The sequence below is a fragment of the Haliotis rubra genome, unplaced genomic scaffold (assembly GCF_003918875.1).
Source record: "Haliotis rubra isolate DU_JTF1 unplaced genomic scaffold, ASM391887v1 Scf161, whole genome shotgun sequence".
NCBI classification, from domain to species: Eukaryota; Metazoa; Mollusca; class Gastropoda; order Lepetellida; family Haliotidae; genus Haliotis; species Haliotis rubra.
In genome coordinates this window covers 216,512-235,814 of record NW_025765570.1, presented here as the reverse complement: position 1 = coordinate 235,814, position 19,303 = coordinate 216,512, and the positions used below count along the sequence as shown (strand labels likewise).

Sequence of the window (19,303 nt, the reverse complement as noted above, 5' to 3'; positions counted from 1 at the left end):
CATAGCGGATTACGGCGCATACGGCTGGCGATAAAAAAAAGAAGAATAAAATGTATATAGAATGGATTAATTGTACAACTCTATGTACTCAACTGCTTTTCTTCCAGTTTAGGTTACAATGGTAACTTGTACGCTATTTTTATAAGGGTTTCCTTGTGGGATTCTGCAATCATATTTTATTGTCAACCTGTCATGTATAATGTATCAAAGATACCATCCGTGATACAATTGGAGAACACGAACAGTTTCGAACACAAGCAGTCGGTAAGCAGAGAGCTTGATGAAGATGAAGTTGAGATGGAATATCGGTAATGATCACACTGTCAGCGTCCACGATAATCATTACCCATGGGGTTATACTGAAACTGTTATTATTGATTTCATGACTGCATATTTCTGATTCCGATCTGTCAAGGAAAGCTGTAGTTATGTCTGTGGGTCACGGACACGGATGACACAGTGACACCCTTGTCGGAAGCCAAACAGAAGCTACGCAGAGTTGCGCCCCTTCGTCGAAGGAGAATCCGCGGGGTCCGACACCGTGATTGCTCTTATTATGGTTATTGGTGAATAATTTCAATCACCACACTGTCTGGTCCAGGCAATTATTTGCAGACCGATGTCATAAAGAGGGACATTTGATGTTTGCGGCACTGAACAAACAACCCGCTTGACATTGGACTCCCATTCAACATTGAACTGAAGCGCCAATCTATAACCTCAAATATTGTCAAAAACTGCGTAAGACACAATTTCATCACTAACAGACATCTGGGATGCAATGTCAGTATCCGCTAAAGAGAATGAGTATGGTTTTACGCCGCTTTAAGCAATATTCCAGCAAGATCACATTGGAGTGAGTGAGTTTGGTTTTACGCCGCTTTTGGTAATATTTCAGCAATATCACGGCGGGGGACACCAGAAATGGACTTCTCACATAGTGCCCATGTGGGGAATCAGACCCGTGTCTTCATGTGGAGGTGAAATCTCTCGCGGGTCTCTCTCCTCTCTCTCTCCTCCCTCTCTCTCTCTCTCTGAGGATACCATGCTCCCTCTCCCTCCCTCTCTCTCTCTCTCTCTCTCTCTCTCTCTCTCTCTCTCTCTCTCTCTCTCTCTCTCTCTCTCTCTCTCTCTCTCTCTCACCAGGGAGGCGGTTATATCTCTCTCTCTCTCTCTCTCTCTCTCTCTCTCTCTCTCCACTAATTGTATCCGAGGGGCACTAAGAGTAAAGTGAGAAAGGCTGATTGTCCATGTCCCCAATGCTAAATCAGTAGAAGCGCTCGTTCAATCTTCATACAGTCCACTTACACGGTCAGCAGGTTCCTGGCTACCGTAGGCCGATCATGTTACATAGACTATAGCTGAATAACCATAGGCCTTTACATCTGAACTGTACATACCAGTGACATGACGACTTACAAGGCAGCTGCATGTTAGAGTAGCACACCGTGGAGCTAAAACTTATATAAAGTAGGTATACAGCTTGGCAAACACACTGGATCCGGAACTATTGACAATTTGATTCAAACTGTTTAGCAAATGAAATTAAAACAATGCATTCCTATATCGCACGCACGCACACATTGTAAATACACTGCATACCAACATCAGCGCGACGTCAGAGAGAAAATACTATATTACCTCAAGTTGAGCAGGTGAACTTTTGAAACTACATACCAGATATTCTACCTCATTCAATTGTTTGTCACAATCACCTCTTACCTGCACACACATTCCAGCCTGAATAGTATTAAATTCTTTAATTCACAAAGGCAAACTCTATGACCTCGTTCTTATATTGTATACAAGCTTATGCAAACATATAAGCGTTTGTCTGACATTAATATTCAACTTTTCCCCCTTCGGCGACGTCCTCATACAAGATCACTGATCCGGACGTGTTAGCGAGCAGCGAGTCATGCATCGTTTCTGCCGACATACACCGACTAAATCTTACAACAAACAAAAAAGAGCTTTTTCCCACGAAATGCGAGTATTGCTGACCTGAGTGTACACAGTCGGACGGACGCTATCTACACTGTTAACAACATTCGCCACAGGTAATCTTTCCGTCCATCTGGTGTGGGTGAGACTGTACCTTGTAGCGTGACCCACCAAATTATCAACGTACGAGTCAGGATCGCATAACGGACCCGGACATATATTACTGTTCAACTTTACTGAAATAACTTCTCTCGTGCGTTTTAATGGCTTGTACGTAGTTAAAAATTGAAGGCAAGTCACTGGGACAATGAAACGCGAGCGGGTTGTGCTGGATGTGTGTGCGTTGTCATTCTTGACGACATGCTTTATTGACTCTCTTGTGCAGCGCAAACAGTAATATGTAGTTGTCAGTGTATGAACTGAACTAACATTCCTTTGATACGTGGCTTGTATCAGTCTTTTCATTTCGTCGTGGATGTATGTATCATCGACAGCGACCTGGTGGGTTATGTCGCGCTGTATTCCATGACTGTGAAGGTATCGATCTCAACCTAGCTGGCTCAAAGGCGGGCCTCGTTGTGTGCAGTCACAAAATCAGGCATAATACTCTGTCAGGATGAATGCGTCTCAGAGGGAGGAAGAAGACTGGATCTACCTCAACCATTGTATAGAAGATCGAGATGTGGGAGCTGTCAAACAGTGGTTCGAGCCTGGTAACCATCGAGACAGGACGAAACTTCAGTTGTTTACAAATGTGCGCAACCCTGTTTCTCTTGCTGCTGTGGGTGGGGACGAAGAAATATTTGATCTTCTTGTGAGCGAAGGATTCGACCCACATACCCCTGATTTGTTGGACGGGGTCTGGCAGAGAAAACCCATCCACCTTGCTGTATCGTCCGGTCACGGTAACCTGGCAATGAAGCTTTTGACAGACTATGGAGTTAATGTTGAGACTCGAGATGAAACGGGCCGCACTCCATTACACTGGGCGGCGATAACGGGACAAGTGGATTTGACGAGGAAGCTACTGGGCCTCGGGGCGTGTGTGAACGCTGCTGAAGGCGACAGCTCAACACCTCTGCATTACGCAGCCGAAGCAGGTAACGGAGGGGTCTGTAAAATACTCATGTCTAACAACGCGGATGTCAATCTCAAGGACAATAAGGGGTTATCTCCCTTGCATTATGCAGTGCGTTCCCAACCCGCCTCAGCCCACGTTCCGTCCAGTGCGGTTGCGAACCACGAAAGTTTGTGCTGAGGTATTTCAACGGGACACCAAGGCATTATTCCATTAAATGTGTATATACCACTTGATGCCATTTTTAACAAACTCAATCATGTCATTTAGTAACATTCATTTAAACGCCACACTTTTACTGGTGCTACTAAGAAAGTGTAATCCCAAATATAACATATGTTGCATTTTACTGGTGTTTCTATATCAATGTTTGTACAAATCTCTTATATCGATTTCTAATATAACCATCATGATCAATAATCATTTTTACATCAATCCAGAATAACGTGACAAGTCACATTTTGTACGTTATACCAAAATAAATATTACAATGGGTTATCAACATTGTTGTTATTCATATCACGCTTAAGAGGTCATATGTAAGGTGGCTGATTAGGGTCATCGCTTACTCGTCTCGCGTTATCGCTTTCTCGTCTCGCGTTATCGCTTTCTCGTTCTCGCGTTATCGCTTTCTCGTCTCGTGCTATCGCTTTCTCGTCTCGCGTTATCGCTTTCTCGTTCTCGTGTTATCGCTTTCTCGTCTCGTGCTATCGCTTTCTCATCTCGCGTTATGGCTTTCTCGCTTTCTCGCCTCCGAATTTTAAGGCGAGAAAGCGATGGCCCTAATCAGCCACCATACATATGAGGTCTCTTGCACATGCGTTCTACTCACTAAGATTTGTTTTGCTAACAGTATATCAGTTGTATCTTCACTACCAGAGACTTACTCTAAAAGACAGCCCACGGGCGTCCCGGGACAAGTCTTGATGTTATGATGTTGTTTAACGCCGCACCCATCATTGCCCCACATTTATGAAGGCGGCTTGTACATAATCGAACTTACTGAGTTTGGTTTTACGCCGCTTTTAGCAATATTCCCGCAACATCAGGGCGGGGGACACCAGAAATGGGCTTCACACATTGTACCCATGTGGGGATTCGAATCCGGGTCTTCGGCGTGACGAGCGAACGCTTTAACCACTAGACTACCCCACCGCCCCAACTTGGACCAGACAATCCAGCGATTGACATCGATCTACGCAGTTGGGAAACGACTATATGCATCCTTTCCTGTTAGCCGCCTTTTCCAAACAAGGGTTTTTGAATACCGAGTGTTATCATATCTTGATGGAAGGGGTCGTTGTTCGTGCTCTCAAGCACACATCTGAAATGCGGCCTAAAACCACATGCACCCTGTCGGAGTTCTTGGTGTAGGCTTATTGTACAAAGACGTCATAGCTACTATACTGTACTATAGTACAGTTTACTTCAATACCTAATCTGGTATAGGTTTGATGCATCACATTTGTTAGCTCACCTGATACGATATATAATTCTTTGATTTGATTTCTACGTGTGGAAAGAAATACAGCCCTGTTGAACAGTTTGTTGACAGAGGTAAATGTTATTTATTTGTAGAGGAGGAAAATAGATTATTCACAGAACCAGTTCTAAGTTTTGATGTGTACATAGTTTTAGGTGAATAGATGACTTGCCCGTGCGTGTGTTTGTAGAGGTGTCATCGATGGTAGGGCAACATATGCTCCTCAAAGGTATTCTGGAAGACCTGATGTGATCACAGGTACTTGCAATATGGATCGTATCGACACTTACCTAAATTCCCAGAGTCAGTCACAGGGGGCAGTGGCTCGCCTCAACAGAAGTGAGTGAGTGAGTTGAGTTTTACACCGCACTCAGCAATAATTACAATCCAGTGATCAACAGCATGAGCATCGATCTGCGCAACTGGGAACCTATGACATGTGTCAACCAAGTCAGCGAGCCTGCCCACCCGATCCCGTTAGTCGCCTCTTACGACAAGCGTGGCTTACTGAAGATTAATATTCTAACCCGTACCTCAATAGAAAAGCGAACGCAAGGCTGTGCTAAACCGCTAGATTTGTCCCAAAACATACTTTTCATGACACGTTAAACACAATTAGTTTGTTTTAGCTTTTCCCTATAGTTTTGTGATAATTTGAGTCTTCTCTTCTTCTATAAAATCACACTACCACAATCTGAATAAGTGTTTGTTGAATGGATCTATAAAGACGTCAGTCCCATCTTTAATTGCAATTGGTATGTTATTCTTTGTTACCAAATGTCTCGGTTCCTATTGGTTCAATGTAACACGAGTATATGTACATGCAGACATACATTTCCTGAAAACGTGAGTTTTAGCTCACATGAAGGACCATGCTTGTTTTAACATGGTTCTCAAACATCTCTTCTTTTAAACCTGTTCACCAATACTGAAAGATTTGCCCAAGTCTTCCACGCCAAACAAGTATTTGACGTGCAATCAAGGCTGTTCACCTCTGAAAGCATGGATTTTAAACTCTCCATACATCACTGAAATCGCACTTCCGTAGCTTTTATCAGGTTAGGCAACTGGCGCGTTGACCTGCTCAGATTTGTTGACTTTAGGTGGAACGCAGATCTTCGGTGAATTTAGGCCTAACTATTTTCTGACCAGTGTTACATATACTGTTCAAAGTTTGCTGAGGATCAAGTTTTTTAGCATATAAAAAAAACATCCGTCACAGGGAGATTGAAATATCTCGGCCCTCTCAATATTACCGCCGGACCATGTCTGGATGTATCGTGACAGAACCCTGGCACATCATTTTCATGAAAATAACTGAATGCATTTATGACCCCTCAGGGTCAAAGACATGTTTTGAAAGATTGGAGAATTAGCCAGGTGCATAGGAAAGGTGTAACCTGGGTTACTTTGGTCAGATACTCTCGTTTTGAACGTCCGCAGACTGAACAGTTGGCACAATTTGTTGGTTGGCATCGCGTCTTTACCATTTGAAGTACTTATCTTTAGTAAACTTTGAGAACTTCTTTGAGAGGCATTTTAGAAGTTATATAGATGAAGGAAAACCAAGTTCTATGGATAGTCAACTTCTTTGTTAGTGCGACGTTTCCTTGTAGGTACTAACACCGTTACTTGCTTGATAACGGTGTTACTAGTACTACACCCAAAACTTCGCACTCTTTGCAATAAAGAAGTTGACTATCCATAGAACTTGGTTTTCCTTAAACTTTGAGAAGTATATTTTCTGATCAGAAAACGTCCGTCCGTCTCGTAAATATGAGAAGCATCACTTGTTACACAGGTTAAGATGAGAGGAGGTGATTGGAGTTTGATGTTTGTTTTAAACGATGCCAATGTGGGTGTTTCTGCTTGTGCAAGGTAGGACTAATGACTGTTTTATACACTGAAAAAGGACGTGGAAGCTACCCTCCTCGGACACATAATACTTACCAGCCGGTCAGTCCTTGTATTATCAACGCCAGCAGGGCAACAAGGAGAGCCATCCTTGAACGTTATAACACGGCACCCTAATACCACTATCGTCATGCGGCAATGTTTTAAAAACGGAGGAGTCTTTGAAACTTTGGAACAGGCTTATGCTGACACAAATGTGTTACTGATCGGTCACATGACACCTAGGATCGACAACACAAGTCCACAATTCAGCAATTAGAAGCCTGGCTTAAAGATATCCAACCTAAACAGCTAATCAAATTTCTTGTCACTTCCCCAAGTTCAGGTTAGTATCAAGACCATCAAGAACAGTCTGCAGGCTCCACCATGAACAAATCGACACATTCTAAATAGATGCTAAAGATGATTAGAGATACAAAATAGGAGGAATGTTGATTTACTGGGGTAAATGTTTTCAGATGAGTCCAGATTCACCCTGCACTTTCTGGAAAGTCCTACTGGCATGGATAGTTGTTCCATTAGTTTGTGATAGTGGTCCACACTGTGCCCACCTGCAAGAATCACAACTCAATACCTTCAGTCAGAAAACATCACCAGAAAACAACAAGACCCTGAAAGCACTTTATAACGAGATCAATGAGATCACCTGATGAAGGAGCAAGCATACATTCCCGAAATGTTATTAACAATAAAGAAGCTGACATCCATAAATCTTGCAGTTTTCATGCATTCCACTTCTAAATGCCCTTCAAAGATTTGCTCATTACATATTTCCTATTTTCAAAACAACTAACAACTTTTAAATGCTTTTATGTCATCAGGACCATATATTTTATCTAGCAGAGAACAAAACAGTCATTAGGAAATTGATTCGAACCATGCCACTCTGTGAGCACAATTCTTTTAGAGTTAATTATTTGCATCCTTACAATACACCCCAACCTGTTCTGTTGACTGTCACTCCTAGTCACTTCTTTCACAGCCATCCAATACCACCACTGCTATATGTCTTTGTCTTCATGTGATGTGTAATTGTGGTGGAGAATCTCTACTTTTCTGGACAGTACACTGTGTCCATATGCTCTCTCATCTCAATGAATAAAGTGCTACTGGATGATGCAAAAAGAGATATGAAATGAATGTAACAACAATACTCATCCTTATATTGATATTCTTTTTACTACAATGAAAGAATTTACAAGATATGTACATTTTTACAACACTGATATGTCAGATAAATTCAAAAGAACATGAACAAGTTATGGAAGAGTGAATGACCAGCACAACACTAGACTAAAGACTTACACATGACATCAAGGTACTTAATCACATACAAACTGCTTTACAAATACATTCTATCAAATTGATTATTAAGGTAAGAAAATATGTATACAGTATTTCATGAGACTTCGAAAATGGTCAAAATCAGTGAAGAGTATGAATGTCCAGAATCAAGCTGACAGCTACTAAATTTGCTGATCACTGGGAAATGGAACACATTTAGATACTATTTCATATCTGAACAAGCTTACCAGCAAGAATTTTGATTCTTATATTCATCATCAAGCCATAAACTTGACACCTTTGATTTGTTTCAAATCAAAAACCTTTTCAAGATATACCATACACCAATCTTAAATGCATCCTTATTACTTGAAACAATAGCATGGCAAGTATCTAATTCAAACAATGATGTTTGAGTTACAGGATTCTAAACTTCATAATGTGATAACCAGCACACATGCTTTCTCCAGCTAGACCCAACACCAAACAGACATCTGCAGTTATTGAAAGTATTACATGTAAAGGGTGTGGAAATGAATAAATAATCACATACTGATGATACATAGTCATGGATGCACATGATTAAATGTATTGTCTTATGTACACTAACTTGCCAACATGTCTAGCAGTATACCACAACAGATGGATCTGACAACTATTTGAATTTTTGTTTGTTTTGTTTAATGCTGCACTCAGCAATACTCCAGCTCTATGATGGCAGTTTGTAAATAGAGAAATCAGGGCCAAAAAATCCTGTGATTGGCATCATGACATATGCAACTGGGATACAATGACATATGTCAACCAAATCAGCAGGCATGATTATACAATCCAAACAGTGAGTGAGTGAGTGAGTTAGTTCAGTTTTACACCGCATTTAACAATATTCCAGCTATATCACGGCGGGGGGACACCAAAATTGGGCTTCACACATTGTACCCTGTTTGCGAATCGAACCCGGGTCTTCGGCGTGACGAGCAAACGCCTTAACCACTGGGCTACCCCACGGCCCCTAATCCGAACAGTCTCTCCAAAGAACAAGCATGGGTTCTAGTGAAACAGTCTTTTCACTATGAAGTTGATCATGTAAATATTATCTGGCTAATCTCATAGAGCACCAGTGTATTTGGACACTTGGCCAGTCATAATCTGTGTGCAGATATTAATGGCTGTGACAGTGTTGTGTTGCCTACTTTCTGTAACTTTTATTATTGTAATAAACAAAAAAGCAAAAGAGATCTTTACAAACACCATTGCCTGAGTTCACTTCAAGCTCAAATTCCAAAGATATGTGTAAATTACTGTCAAATATCAACACAGATCAACACGCTAGCCAGCTGAGTCACCAAGGTGAGGTGAGGTGAAATTGGGTTTAACGTCGTGCTTGAGAATATTTCGCTCATATGAGTCACCAAATTGAGATGGAGTGAGTGAGTATAGTTTTACCCTGCTTTTACCAATATCCCAGCAATATCATATCAGGGACACCAGAAATGGGCTTTACATATTGAACCCATGTGGAGAATCGAGCCTGGGTCTTCAGCATGACTAGCAAACGCTTTGCCCACTAGGCTACCCCAACAAAATATACCCCAGAACAACCAGCTCAGATACATGAGACTCCAGCTTACTGGGTGTCCTGTTCAATGTGCTTCTCCTTCAGTGTCACCCCTGCATCCTGTGAATACCCATCACCATATGCTTGTTGCAGGGACAATCACACAATTCTCCAAAAGCTGTAATAATCACACCAGATGACTTGTAATTGCAATTGTCTGTTCAAGCGAAATGTTATGATCACACTCGTATCGTTGAGCTTGTTTTCATCAGCGTGACACTTGATGCATGGAGTGGGTTGGTTGGGAACACTTTGATCGGCATGTCCCACACCATTGTTTCAACGTTCATGGTGGGGGGACCTCGCCACATGCTGCCTTCATCAGTCTTCGACGTCTCCACCTCCTCCACCGGATCACACGATGTCACAAACTCAAAGTGTAATCTCCATCGCAGACACACTGTCAAACAGACCCATCATGGATCAGATGTCTTTACAAAAGGTTAAGTGTTTATTGCAGCATATTTACTACAATTTGAACATCGGAAAACAAAAAGTGATTAAACATTTGAATAAAACGAAAGTCTTATAACATAAGTAACACAGTTATTACTGTGTGAATAAGAAAGTTATTACTGTGTGAATAGCACAAAGTTGTTACTGTGTGAATAACACAAGGTTATTATTATAAAACAACAAGTTGCTGTATTTCAGTCCCTGGAGTACCAATATTTTCTAAGAGCAGGCTGCTGCAATACTGTAATCTGTGCCTGATTTCACACCATCTCACCTATATCTGTAATGAACCCTGGTGATGCTGTGAGAGGAAGTGGGATTGAGATATTTGTTCTCAGCGTGTGTAGACACATCTCCTGGTGCTTAACGTATGATGTAATGGCTGTCCCCTGGCTAGGTTTCCGTCGACACTCCTCTGCAATCTGTTCCTCACTCTGAAGTGTCACGGAGTACTACAAGAAGAGATCAACCATTGGTTACACAACCAATCACAGGACTGAAAGCTATGTGGTTCTCATTACCTAAAGCATCCAGTATTTCAAAGTGATATCCCTGTTCAATACAAAGTAAAGCCATAGTGACTACAAATATTCACAACTGAGGCATAAAATTTAATATTATAAACCAGATTGATTACAATTTGCAATCATATTTTTCACTACATACTCCTGTATAGATTAGCTGCCCCAAGGGCAATAATGACTTTCAAAGCCTGATGTGTCCCGGGAAAGTGTTCAAGTCAATACTGCCAATAGAGGGTAGTACTAATTGAGTGGGCCACCCTCCCACTAAATATCAAATTGACCAACCTCAGTGTAAAGCTTGTGTTTGTGTGCTTACAATGATTATCAACCTGCCAAAAAAGGGCTATAGCACATCAGAATTAGCTGGGATGAATAAACTGGAGAGTTGAAATTCAAGTTGGGCTCTTACAATACAAGAGTTATCGAACATTACAACAATTATCGACAGTTGATCACAGCAAGTGGCAAGTTCTCAGCTCACCTGCACACAGGGAACTGTCCCATCTGAGAAGTCAAATATCCCCATAATGTCCTCCCCAAGTTTGTAGGCCTGCTTGAACAACAGAAACTTGGCCACACGCCCCCTCGCATTGGTAATGTTGTAGGAATCTGGAAGACAAGGACGAGGGGACAACTGATTACATTTGTCAATTCCAACTGACAATGTGGTGATGGCAATACATGTACTTTGGTACAAGTTGTACATGCAATAGTTGTTCATCGGTACATGATTACACATCCATGTTTGACTACACAGAAGTTTGAAAGCTGTATAACATGTACGAAAGTGAAAAACAAACAAAAAATCACAACCCAGATGTCAGAGTTTTACCACTCACTTTCAGAACATAACAATGGTTTTAATGAACTGAAAGAGACCACTAATTTCACTTTGTTACGTGGTGCATTTCAACTCAAATATGAAGCAATTGATCAGGACAAAACAAACTGTTCATTACAACCATCAGTCCACAGTGAGTGTGTTTGTTAGATATATTTTACTGAACTGAAACCAGTTAGGTGATGACCATTAATAAACTGGGCCTACTACTTTCTGATTGGCTAATAATAACAGAAAGGGCAGGAACTGTGTTCCATTATTTCACTGAACAATATCATGTATTTGGGTATGTTGTCTGGAGAATTTCATGTTTATGAAAACTGTACTTATTCTGGACATTTGTTTCTACAGTCATGTGTTTTTAAATCAAGGGTGAGGTGAGGTGAAATTGGTTTTAACGTCGTACTGGAGAATTTTTCGCTCATATGACGACGTGCATGCCTGTGTATGTGTATGTGCGGCTGCTTGTACTAGCCCAGACTTACGCTGGTTTTATAGTGCTAGCCCACTGAGATACCATGCCGCAGTGAAGCATGAATACCCCACTCAGACACATTATACTGACTCCAAGCCGAACCAGTCCTTGTTGTACCCATTAATGCCGAGCGCTAGGCAGGGACCAACAAGTACCATATTTTAATGTCTTTTGGTATGACGCGGTCGGGGATTGAACCCGTGACCTTCCACTCTCCGGGCGGACACTCTAACCACTACACCACAGGGCAGTGCCTAAATCAAGGGGCACATCTTAATTCTTAACTTGTAACATGAGGTTCTGAATTACATTTAGGTTTGTTTTAACACTGCAGTAAAGTTGTTAGCAATTGACAGTGGGGACAGTCTGGACCTACAAAGAGTGTACATCTCTAGGACGTATGTGTCCTCCATGCAGACATACTACAGGAGGGAGTCTGACACTCCTTCCACTACGGTGACATGCACTGCTACATACGTGGAGCTTTCCTGGCTGTGATGGTTGAAAGGACCTGCAGTGCAATGTCCAGCACAGAGTTCTCCTTCTGTTGGTTGTTGAGGAATGGGTTACTTGGTGCATACTCCTCGGACTCATTATACACACTGATGTCATTTAAACCTGCAATACAAAGCTATATTCACCCCCAACACTACATTCAGGATCATCCTACAAACCAACATGAAAGGGACATGACATGAAGGCACTGGTAGCACTATGATCAAGCAACAAAACTCCAGCCCGGTTTAGCAAGGGTGGAAACTGAAATTACACAGTCAGTAAACTACTTCGCCTTGCCTATTCAAGTCTGCACTAAAACCAGGATGATAAGACGATGTGTGTTTGATAGATACAAGTGAGGTGAGGTGAAAGTGGGTTTAACGTCGTGCTTGAGAATATTTCGCTCATATGACGACATGCATGCCTATGTATATGTGTGGCTGCTTGTACTAGCCCAGACGTAAGCTGGTTTTATAGTGCTAGCCCACTGAGATACCATGCCGCAGTGAAGCATGAATACCCCACTCAGACACATTATACTGACTCCGAGCCGACCAGTCCTTGTTGTACCCATTAATGCCAAACGCCAGGCAGGGACCAACAAGTACCATATTTTAACGTCTTTTGGTATGACGCGGTCGGGGATCAAACCCGCGATCTTCAGCTCTCCGGGCGGACGCTCTAACCACTACACCACGGAGGCGGTCAGATACAAGAGAATATATGTCCAAAGCAGAAATATCAAGAACACAAAAATTGTGAGCAAAAATATATTTACTTCACTATAAAAGCCACAAATTAGTGTCACTAGTGGCGGTTTTGCTAATTTGGAAAAAAAGATTATCCATTTCGGTATAAGTCAATGTGAGTATGTTTGTTATAATGCTAGCATATTATTAATGTCACAAACAAAAATATATGTATTTGAAAAAGAAAAATTTACAAAAACTAAGAAATGAAGTTGGAATGCGTCCAAGTATTGCATGACATGATGTTTCATGCCTTGTTGTAACCCTACTCACCATACATGACCATCACTCTGAAGGGGATTCTCAACATCTTGGTCACATTCTCCAGACGCTGTGTGCCAATAATCACTTTGTATGAGTATTTAACCGCCTGCCCGCGGAACGATGGTGGTGCATCTGTGGGAATGGCATCTTGGAATGTGACTGAAATTGAACAATGAACTACCACTGAAATATCAATAGTATTTACCACAACAGTCTCAGTGTATGTGGGGTGGTGGGGAAGCCTGATGGTTAAAGCGTCTGCTCATCACGCTGAAGACCTGGGTTCGATTAGCCACATGGGTACAATGGTGTCCCCCTGCCATGATATTGCCAGAATATTGCTAAAAGCTGCGTAAAATCATACTCACTCACTCACTCTCAGTATGTAAGTGTCACTGACACTATAGACAAGTCATCAGAAGATAGCAAATCCCCCCAGCCCCCACAAATTTGAAAGAACAAATCACCTGACAGTTACATAAAGTCCAACTTGATTTTTGGGGATTAAGTCCAAATTGTTTCCACAGAAATAATGCAAAGTTTGAATGCCAAAAATCTGCAAATAGCAAAAGGCACCACTTCAAGATCAGTTTGATATATCTGCCAAGTCTTGTAAAAAGATATTTTCGAGCTGTGCTACACAAAGACCATCCCTCAGTTTGGAGACTAAGTCCAAAACGTTTCCATGAAAACCGAGAAAAGAAAATGACAAAAAGCTGTAAATATCAAAAGGTACCACTTTAGGTTCTGTTTGATATATCTGTCAAGTTTTGTTGAAAGATATTGAATGGTTTTCGAGTTATGCTCTGGAAACAAAATGATTAGGGACAGACGGCTGACGGACAGATGAGGCGTCGACTATATTCCCTCGCATTACATATAATAAAAGATTACAAAAAGATAGACAAACTGTCAAATAAATATACTGCTCAAAAGAAGATAAAGAACTTTAGTTAATGTGTACTTCCCAACTCCAAAAATGCCATTCAAAGAAATCACAATCCAAACTGTTGTTGGCTTGCGGCCAGATTGTACTTCCCTAGAAACAAACCAGAGTAAAGTGCTCACATTATTCTACACTACGGTATTTTATTGAAGGCAATGTTAAAACATCTCTACACAGGAAGCTTTACTCACATGACCTGGAGTCTCCTCGGGGCAGTCTAAGATCACAAAAGAGAATCTTGGGTTTTGTTGATAAAACTGTGAGGCCTCGTTCTCCTGTCACCATGGAAACAAGAATAGTGATCTCACATACATGACACATTCATAACAAATGTTAATTAAGTTCACTAGCATGACCAAAGGATTTTTCCATTTAAACACTTTACGATGCAGTTCTGTTTAGAGATCAGTTTACAATTTCTACTGAAACCTGCATAGAAAATTAACCAAACATAAAAATATGCATATGTATATTGTAAAATGGTCATTGCTGAGGCAAAAGAATGGAGAATACTTGTGTTTCAGGTAACCTGACAAACACATTGTATCACTTACAACCTCCATTAATCATTCACAGCTCAAAACATCCATCAAGAAATCTGGAAGTAACAACTGGAACAAATGTCTCCATATATTATTGTTACAGTAGCTAAACCGACCAACAAATCTGAAAATACTGCATCTAGCATCCGTTCTAAACAGGCCCTTTGTATTAAAAACTACAGAAAACAATAAATGCAATACCCTAACATTATCATCTGACCCATATCTGTTGGGTCCATGTTACCTGAAACACAAGTATTTTTGTGTTTGTCTGAATGCAAATACAAGCTGACCTTTGGTTGGCACAAATGACGTATCACATCCTGTGGTTGAAGCATCCTCAGTGGACAGGTTCTGTGCTCGGGGAAGGATGACCCGCGACTCACTCACTGTACACTGACAAATTATCTGTACACTTGCCCACGCCAGGCTGCTCACATCACTGAAACATACAGTAGCTTGTCAACAGTTCTCATCATCCTTGTCTTCATAAGGATGCTGCGACAACATCATATGTCTGACTGACTGAGTTTTGGTTTTACGCCGCTTTTAGCAATATTCCAGCAACATCACGGCGGGGGACACCAGAAATGGGCTTCACACATTGTACCCATGTGGGGAACATCATATGTATGTAGGACACATTACATGAATGAAAATATACTGAACCACAAAAGAAACCTCACCAATAGAGGTTTCTTAAAGCACACACTTTAATTCGCTCTAATTAACAATCAAAATGGAGGATTGAGTTTAATCTTGACAATTATGGTTAACATATTTTCGGGAATCACATTTTGAGTTCAAACAAACGAAATCACCAAAAATGGTACCATTAAGTTACCAGAAAGTCAGTATCGTGTGTGGGCATCGTCTGTACATGGCTGACTGACTGAGTTTGGTTTTACGCGGCTTTTAGCAATATTCCAGCAACATCGCGGCGGGGGACACCAGAAATGGGCTTCACGCATTGTGCTCATGTGGGGATTCGAACGCGGGTCTTTGGCGTGACGAGCCAACGCTACCCCACCGCCCCCGTCTGTACATGGAATGAATTACTAGTAGCTGGTTGATGATGGCCATACTCAATAGGCACTTGGCTCCATACTCTGCAAAATGCCTGATCGAGTTTAGCCGCAATTGTAGTCCTTGGTTGGAGGTCATGCAGTCTTCTTTGAATCTCGTCCCAATGGTGTTCTACCAGACTGAGTGCAGGTCATTGTAGGGTTTGGATGCCAATAGTAAGTGTAGGAAGTGACCCACTGATATTTCAAAATAAAATTTCTTTTCCTTTTCTATTTTTGATTGTATAAGACCACAAACATATAAAATAGGCCTTAAGAAAGGTGGCATAGGCCAAGAAATTATAGAAAGGCTTCAGGAGTCCTATTTGTTTATGCTACTCAAAAGGAGTTTAGAAGCCCCTGATTCTTCCATATTACTACAGATACTCTGTGATGGCATGACTATAGCACTATGAAAGACCTGAGTTGTTCATAGCTTGAGTAGCTTCACAAAGCAGCACTGCACACCAATGGATGTCCATGAGCATGAAGTTGATATTTTATTGGGACAGCTTTGTTATGTGAAGTGACATTTCTTGAAAAATTAACTCACGGTTCATTCTCTGATCTTGATCCAATATTTGTGAAGTGGATATCACATTGAATTGTCTCCCCTGCTAAAAACACAGGACCTCTTGGGAGACTTGCGCTCACCTCAATCATTCTGCAAAAGGATTTAGATTCGTGAGGAAAAGAACCTAACTTCATTTCATAATCTAAAATGTGAGCGAACGAAAAACTGGTAATACACTGGCTCCTTTGCAGAATAAAATATCCTACCAATAGCTTTCATATACATGTAATAGATTTTTCATGTTTTCATACTATCACTATCAGAATATATTGTGACATGTTATGAATATTCATGATAATGACACCACACTTCACTGTCTTTGCAGACAAGATATTACTGACCCCCCAGTCATATTTCACAATCACATTTCCAACATGACTAGTCAATGTACAGTCTACTAAATATATAATACACTGAAAACAATGCAAAAATTCAAGTTCAACATAGTAGATCCCATCACTGAACTTACAAAACATGTCTATCTGAAAATTATCACGGACTTATAAAAGTATGAAAAATATCAGGCCATTCAGTTTTATCTGAATTACATAATGAACAGTACTCATTTGAAAACCAAACATTTGTAAATTTCTCAAAGTCTGACATGTTTGCTGCCACTTAAGATTCAGCTTAAAGGGAAAGTGAGTGAGTTTAGTTTTACGTCACACTCTGCAATATTCCTGCGGAGGTATGTATATAATTGAGTCTGGACCAGACAACCCAGTAATCAACAGCATGAGCATCGATCTGAGCAATTGGGATACGATGACATGTGTCAACCAAGCCAGCGAGCCTGGCCTCCCAATCCCAGTAGTCACCTCTTATGACAAGCATGGGTTACTGAAGATCAATTCTAACCTGGACCTTCACGGGTCAGCTAAAAGGGGCACTGATCAATGACTCCAACCCAGCATGAGTATTGAACCTATTATCTGTAGGGGCAGATAATGAAATGAAGCAGTGGATAAAATGTAGGTCGTTTAGATTTGTTTTCCTTGCAATATATTTGTTGCCAGAAAGAACGCAATCTACTGTAAAACGACGTTTATAATTTAAGTCGAAACACATGCAAGGTTTCGTTTTACTTCTTGATTGTTCGCTGAATAACAAGTCAGAGCAAGCATATTCGTTGGGATGTTTGTTCCATAGCTTGAGGAGGTGAAAAGGATTTTTCATAATGGTTTCATACTGCAATGTATAGTTTGGATACTCGATTAGTTTCTAAGGTTAACACTGATTGGATTTGGCCACTGTAGATGGAATAAGATCTCTCAAGGAAATCAGGCATTAAATTATTAGTCATTTAAAAAAACAAAGTTCTTTTTGGATAGTATTGTCTTTTACTTAGGGGTTGGAAGTTTGTTTCTGCACATATTGTATTTTGCCTTGTTCAGCTCACTGCTCCACATATTGTTCTCAATGCATCAAGTATAAATTTTTCTGGGAGCTTGTGGACTTGTAACTAATAAACTTTAGTCTTATTAGGATTGAAAATACTTGCCCTTTTTTGGCCCAAAATGACTGACTGACTGACTGAGTTTAGTTTTACGCTGCTTTTAGCAATATTCCAGCAATATCACGGCGGGGGACACCAGAAATGGGCTTAACACATTGTGCCCATGTGGGGAATCGAACCCGGGTCTTCGGCGTGACGAGCAGACGCTTTAACCACTAGGCTACCCCACCGCCCCATGCCCAAAATGAGCTTTAAGATATGTCCCTATTAAGCATAAAAGCAGCCTGGGTGGGATCATCAATAATAACATTGAGAGAAGCATTGTCTGTGCATGTTATTCAGTTTCTTTGACATAAACAATCATACAAAAAGGATGTTGGATGGCCATCAGATGCTGTTTCTTGGAAACATCCCTGATGGTTCCAGTCTGACTTTACAAAAGTATCCTATCGGTGGAAACATTTTCAGATCACTGAGGCATGGGCGGTATGATGACTGAGATTGATTTGGATCAGATTTCTGTCTTTTGTGCCGTGTAATAATGTCATTTCAGTTGACCTAAAAACACACAATATTAAAACACACATTTGATGCTAGGGTTATCATGGTTATAAGAACCAGTCCCAGGTAAATGCTCTAGATCAGTACCCCTTTAATAATTCCAGTTGGAACGAGTAGATCATTACAGCATTAAGTTATATAATGCAACATTAACTGCTCACAAAGTTTAGGAAGTGTTATATAATAATTAACAGTCAATACTGTAACTTGTTAATTACAGATTATGACATGGATTACACACATTTGATGAAATGACAGTACAGCAGGGTCCTAAATGTTTCAATGTAAAAAAACATTGCTTTGAATGTAAAAAATATCGCATTCATGAGTCACAATATGACTTCTCGTGCAACTAATATTTTGTCAAGCTAAAGATTGGGGGAGGGAACTCTAAGTAAAGGAATTAGACACATTAGGAAGGGCAGGGGTGTGTGGAGAACATTCAACATGAATGCAGAGGCAAAGTCTCAATACTAACAGTACTGGACAAGCAACTAGTTACTGAGCAGTAATCACAAGAAGGTGTTGGACAGTACAAGTCGTCTGAGCAGTACAATTTCTTGTTTTAGACAAGTGAATTGTTTTTGCATGGACTGCCTGCAAGCGGAACCGAGGTTGGAACTTTGATGTAGAATTCATCATTCCTCTGTCACAGTCGAGTGATAATCAGAATAACGCCTCTGAAGATATTACAAAATAAAATGTTATGAGATATAGAAATGCAGTGAACAACCTTTTGTCGAATATTCACTTGCACATCTGTCAAAGTTTTCCGAGAATTTCCTACGACAGAAGCTGTCTGCCTGTGTTCTGTGCTAAACGTCACCACTTCTAGGTGTCGTAACATGGTTTGTTGATTACATTTGGGGTTTGAAACATTTAAGGTAGATATTTCATAGGATTGTGGACATCCTTCGTATTTTGTTCATCCATAAGACATATATGATGCATGGGAGGAAAAAATCATTAGTATCGTTGTGCGTCATTTTACGACATAGTTTCATTTACGATACATTTTGAAAACATTTTGTT

The 19,303-nt window shown here is 40.7% G+C and overlaps 2 protein-coding genes across 2 annotated transcripts; one reads left to right on the top strand and one right to left on the bottom strand.

Annotated features, from left to right (window-relative positions):
• The first annotated feature begins 2,129 nt into the window (after window positions 1-2,129).
• Window positions 2,130-3,518, top strand: LOC124271543 (putative ankyrin repeat protein RF_0381). The gene has a single exon (XM_046706684.1). It carries the CDS (start codon window positions 2,561-2,563, stop codon window positions 3,200-3,202), a length of 642 nt encoding a protein of 213 aa, XP_046562640.1. The 5' UTR covers window positions 2,130-2,560; the 3' UTR covers window positions 3,203-3,518.
• Window positions 3,519-9,186: 5,668 nt separating this feature from the next.
• Window positions 9,187-19,091, bottom strand: LOC124271542 (RAB6A-GEF complex partner protein 2-like). The gene is made up of 9 exons (XM_046706683.1): window positions 19,005-19,091; window positions 16,234-16,344; window positions 14,910-15,058; window positions 14,266-14,349; window positions 13,138-13,287; window positions 12,095-12,235; window positions 10,783-10,910; window positions 10,052-10,229; window positions 9,187-9,721 (listed from the first exon to the last, which is right to left on the bottom strand). The coding sequence occupies exons 2-9, from the start codon at window positions 16,341-16,343 to the stop codon at window positions 9,501-9,503; spliced, it is 1,161 nt and encodes a 386-aa protein (XP_046562639.1). The 5' UTR covers window position 16,344; window positions 19,005-19,091; the 3' UTR covers window positions 9,187-9,500.
• Between the last annotated feature and the right edge of the window lie 212 nt (window positions 19,092-19,303).

Coding starts and splice junctions, on each gene's coding strand:
- LOC124271543 (XM_046706684.1), top strand. CDS start 2,561: ATGAATGCGTCTCAGAGGGAGGAAGAAGACTGGATCTACCTCAACCAT.
- LOC124271542 (XM_046706683.1), bottom strand. CDS start 16,343: ATGATTGAGGTGAGCGCAAGTCTCCCAAGAGGTCCTGTGTTTTTAGCA. Junction 15,059..16,233: donor TCAAGATCAGAGAATGAACC/GTGAGTTAATTT, acceptor TGTATGTTTCAG/TGATGTGAGCAGCCTGGCGT. Junction 12,236..13,137: donor CAGAGTGATGGTCATGTATG/GTGAGTAGGGTT, acceptor TTTGTATTGCAG/GTTTAAATGACATCAGTGTG.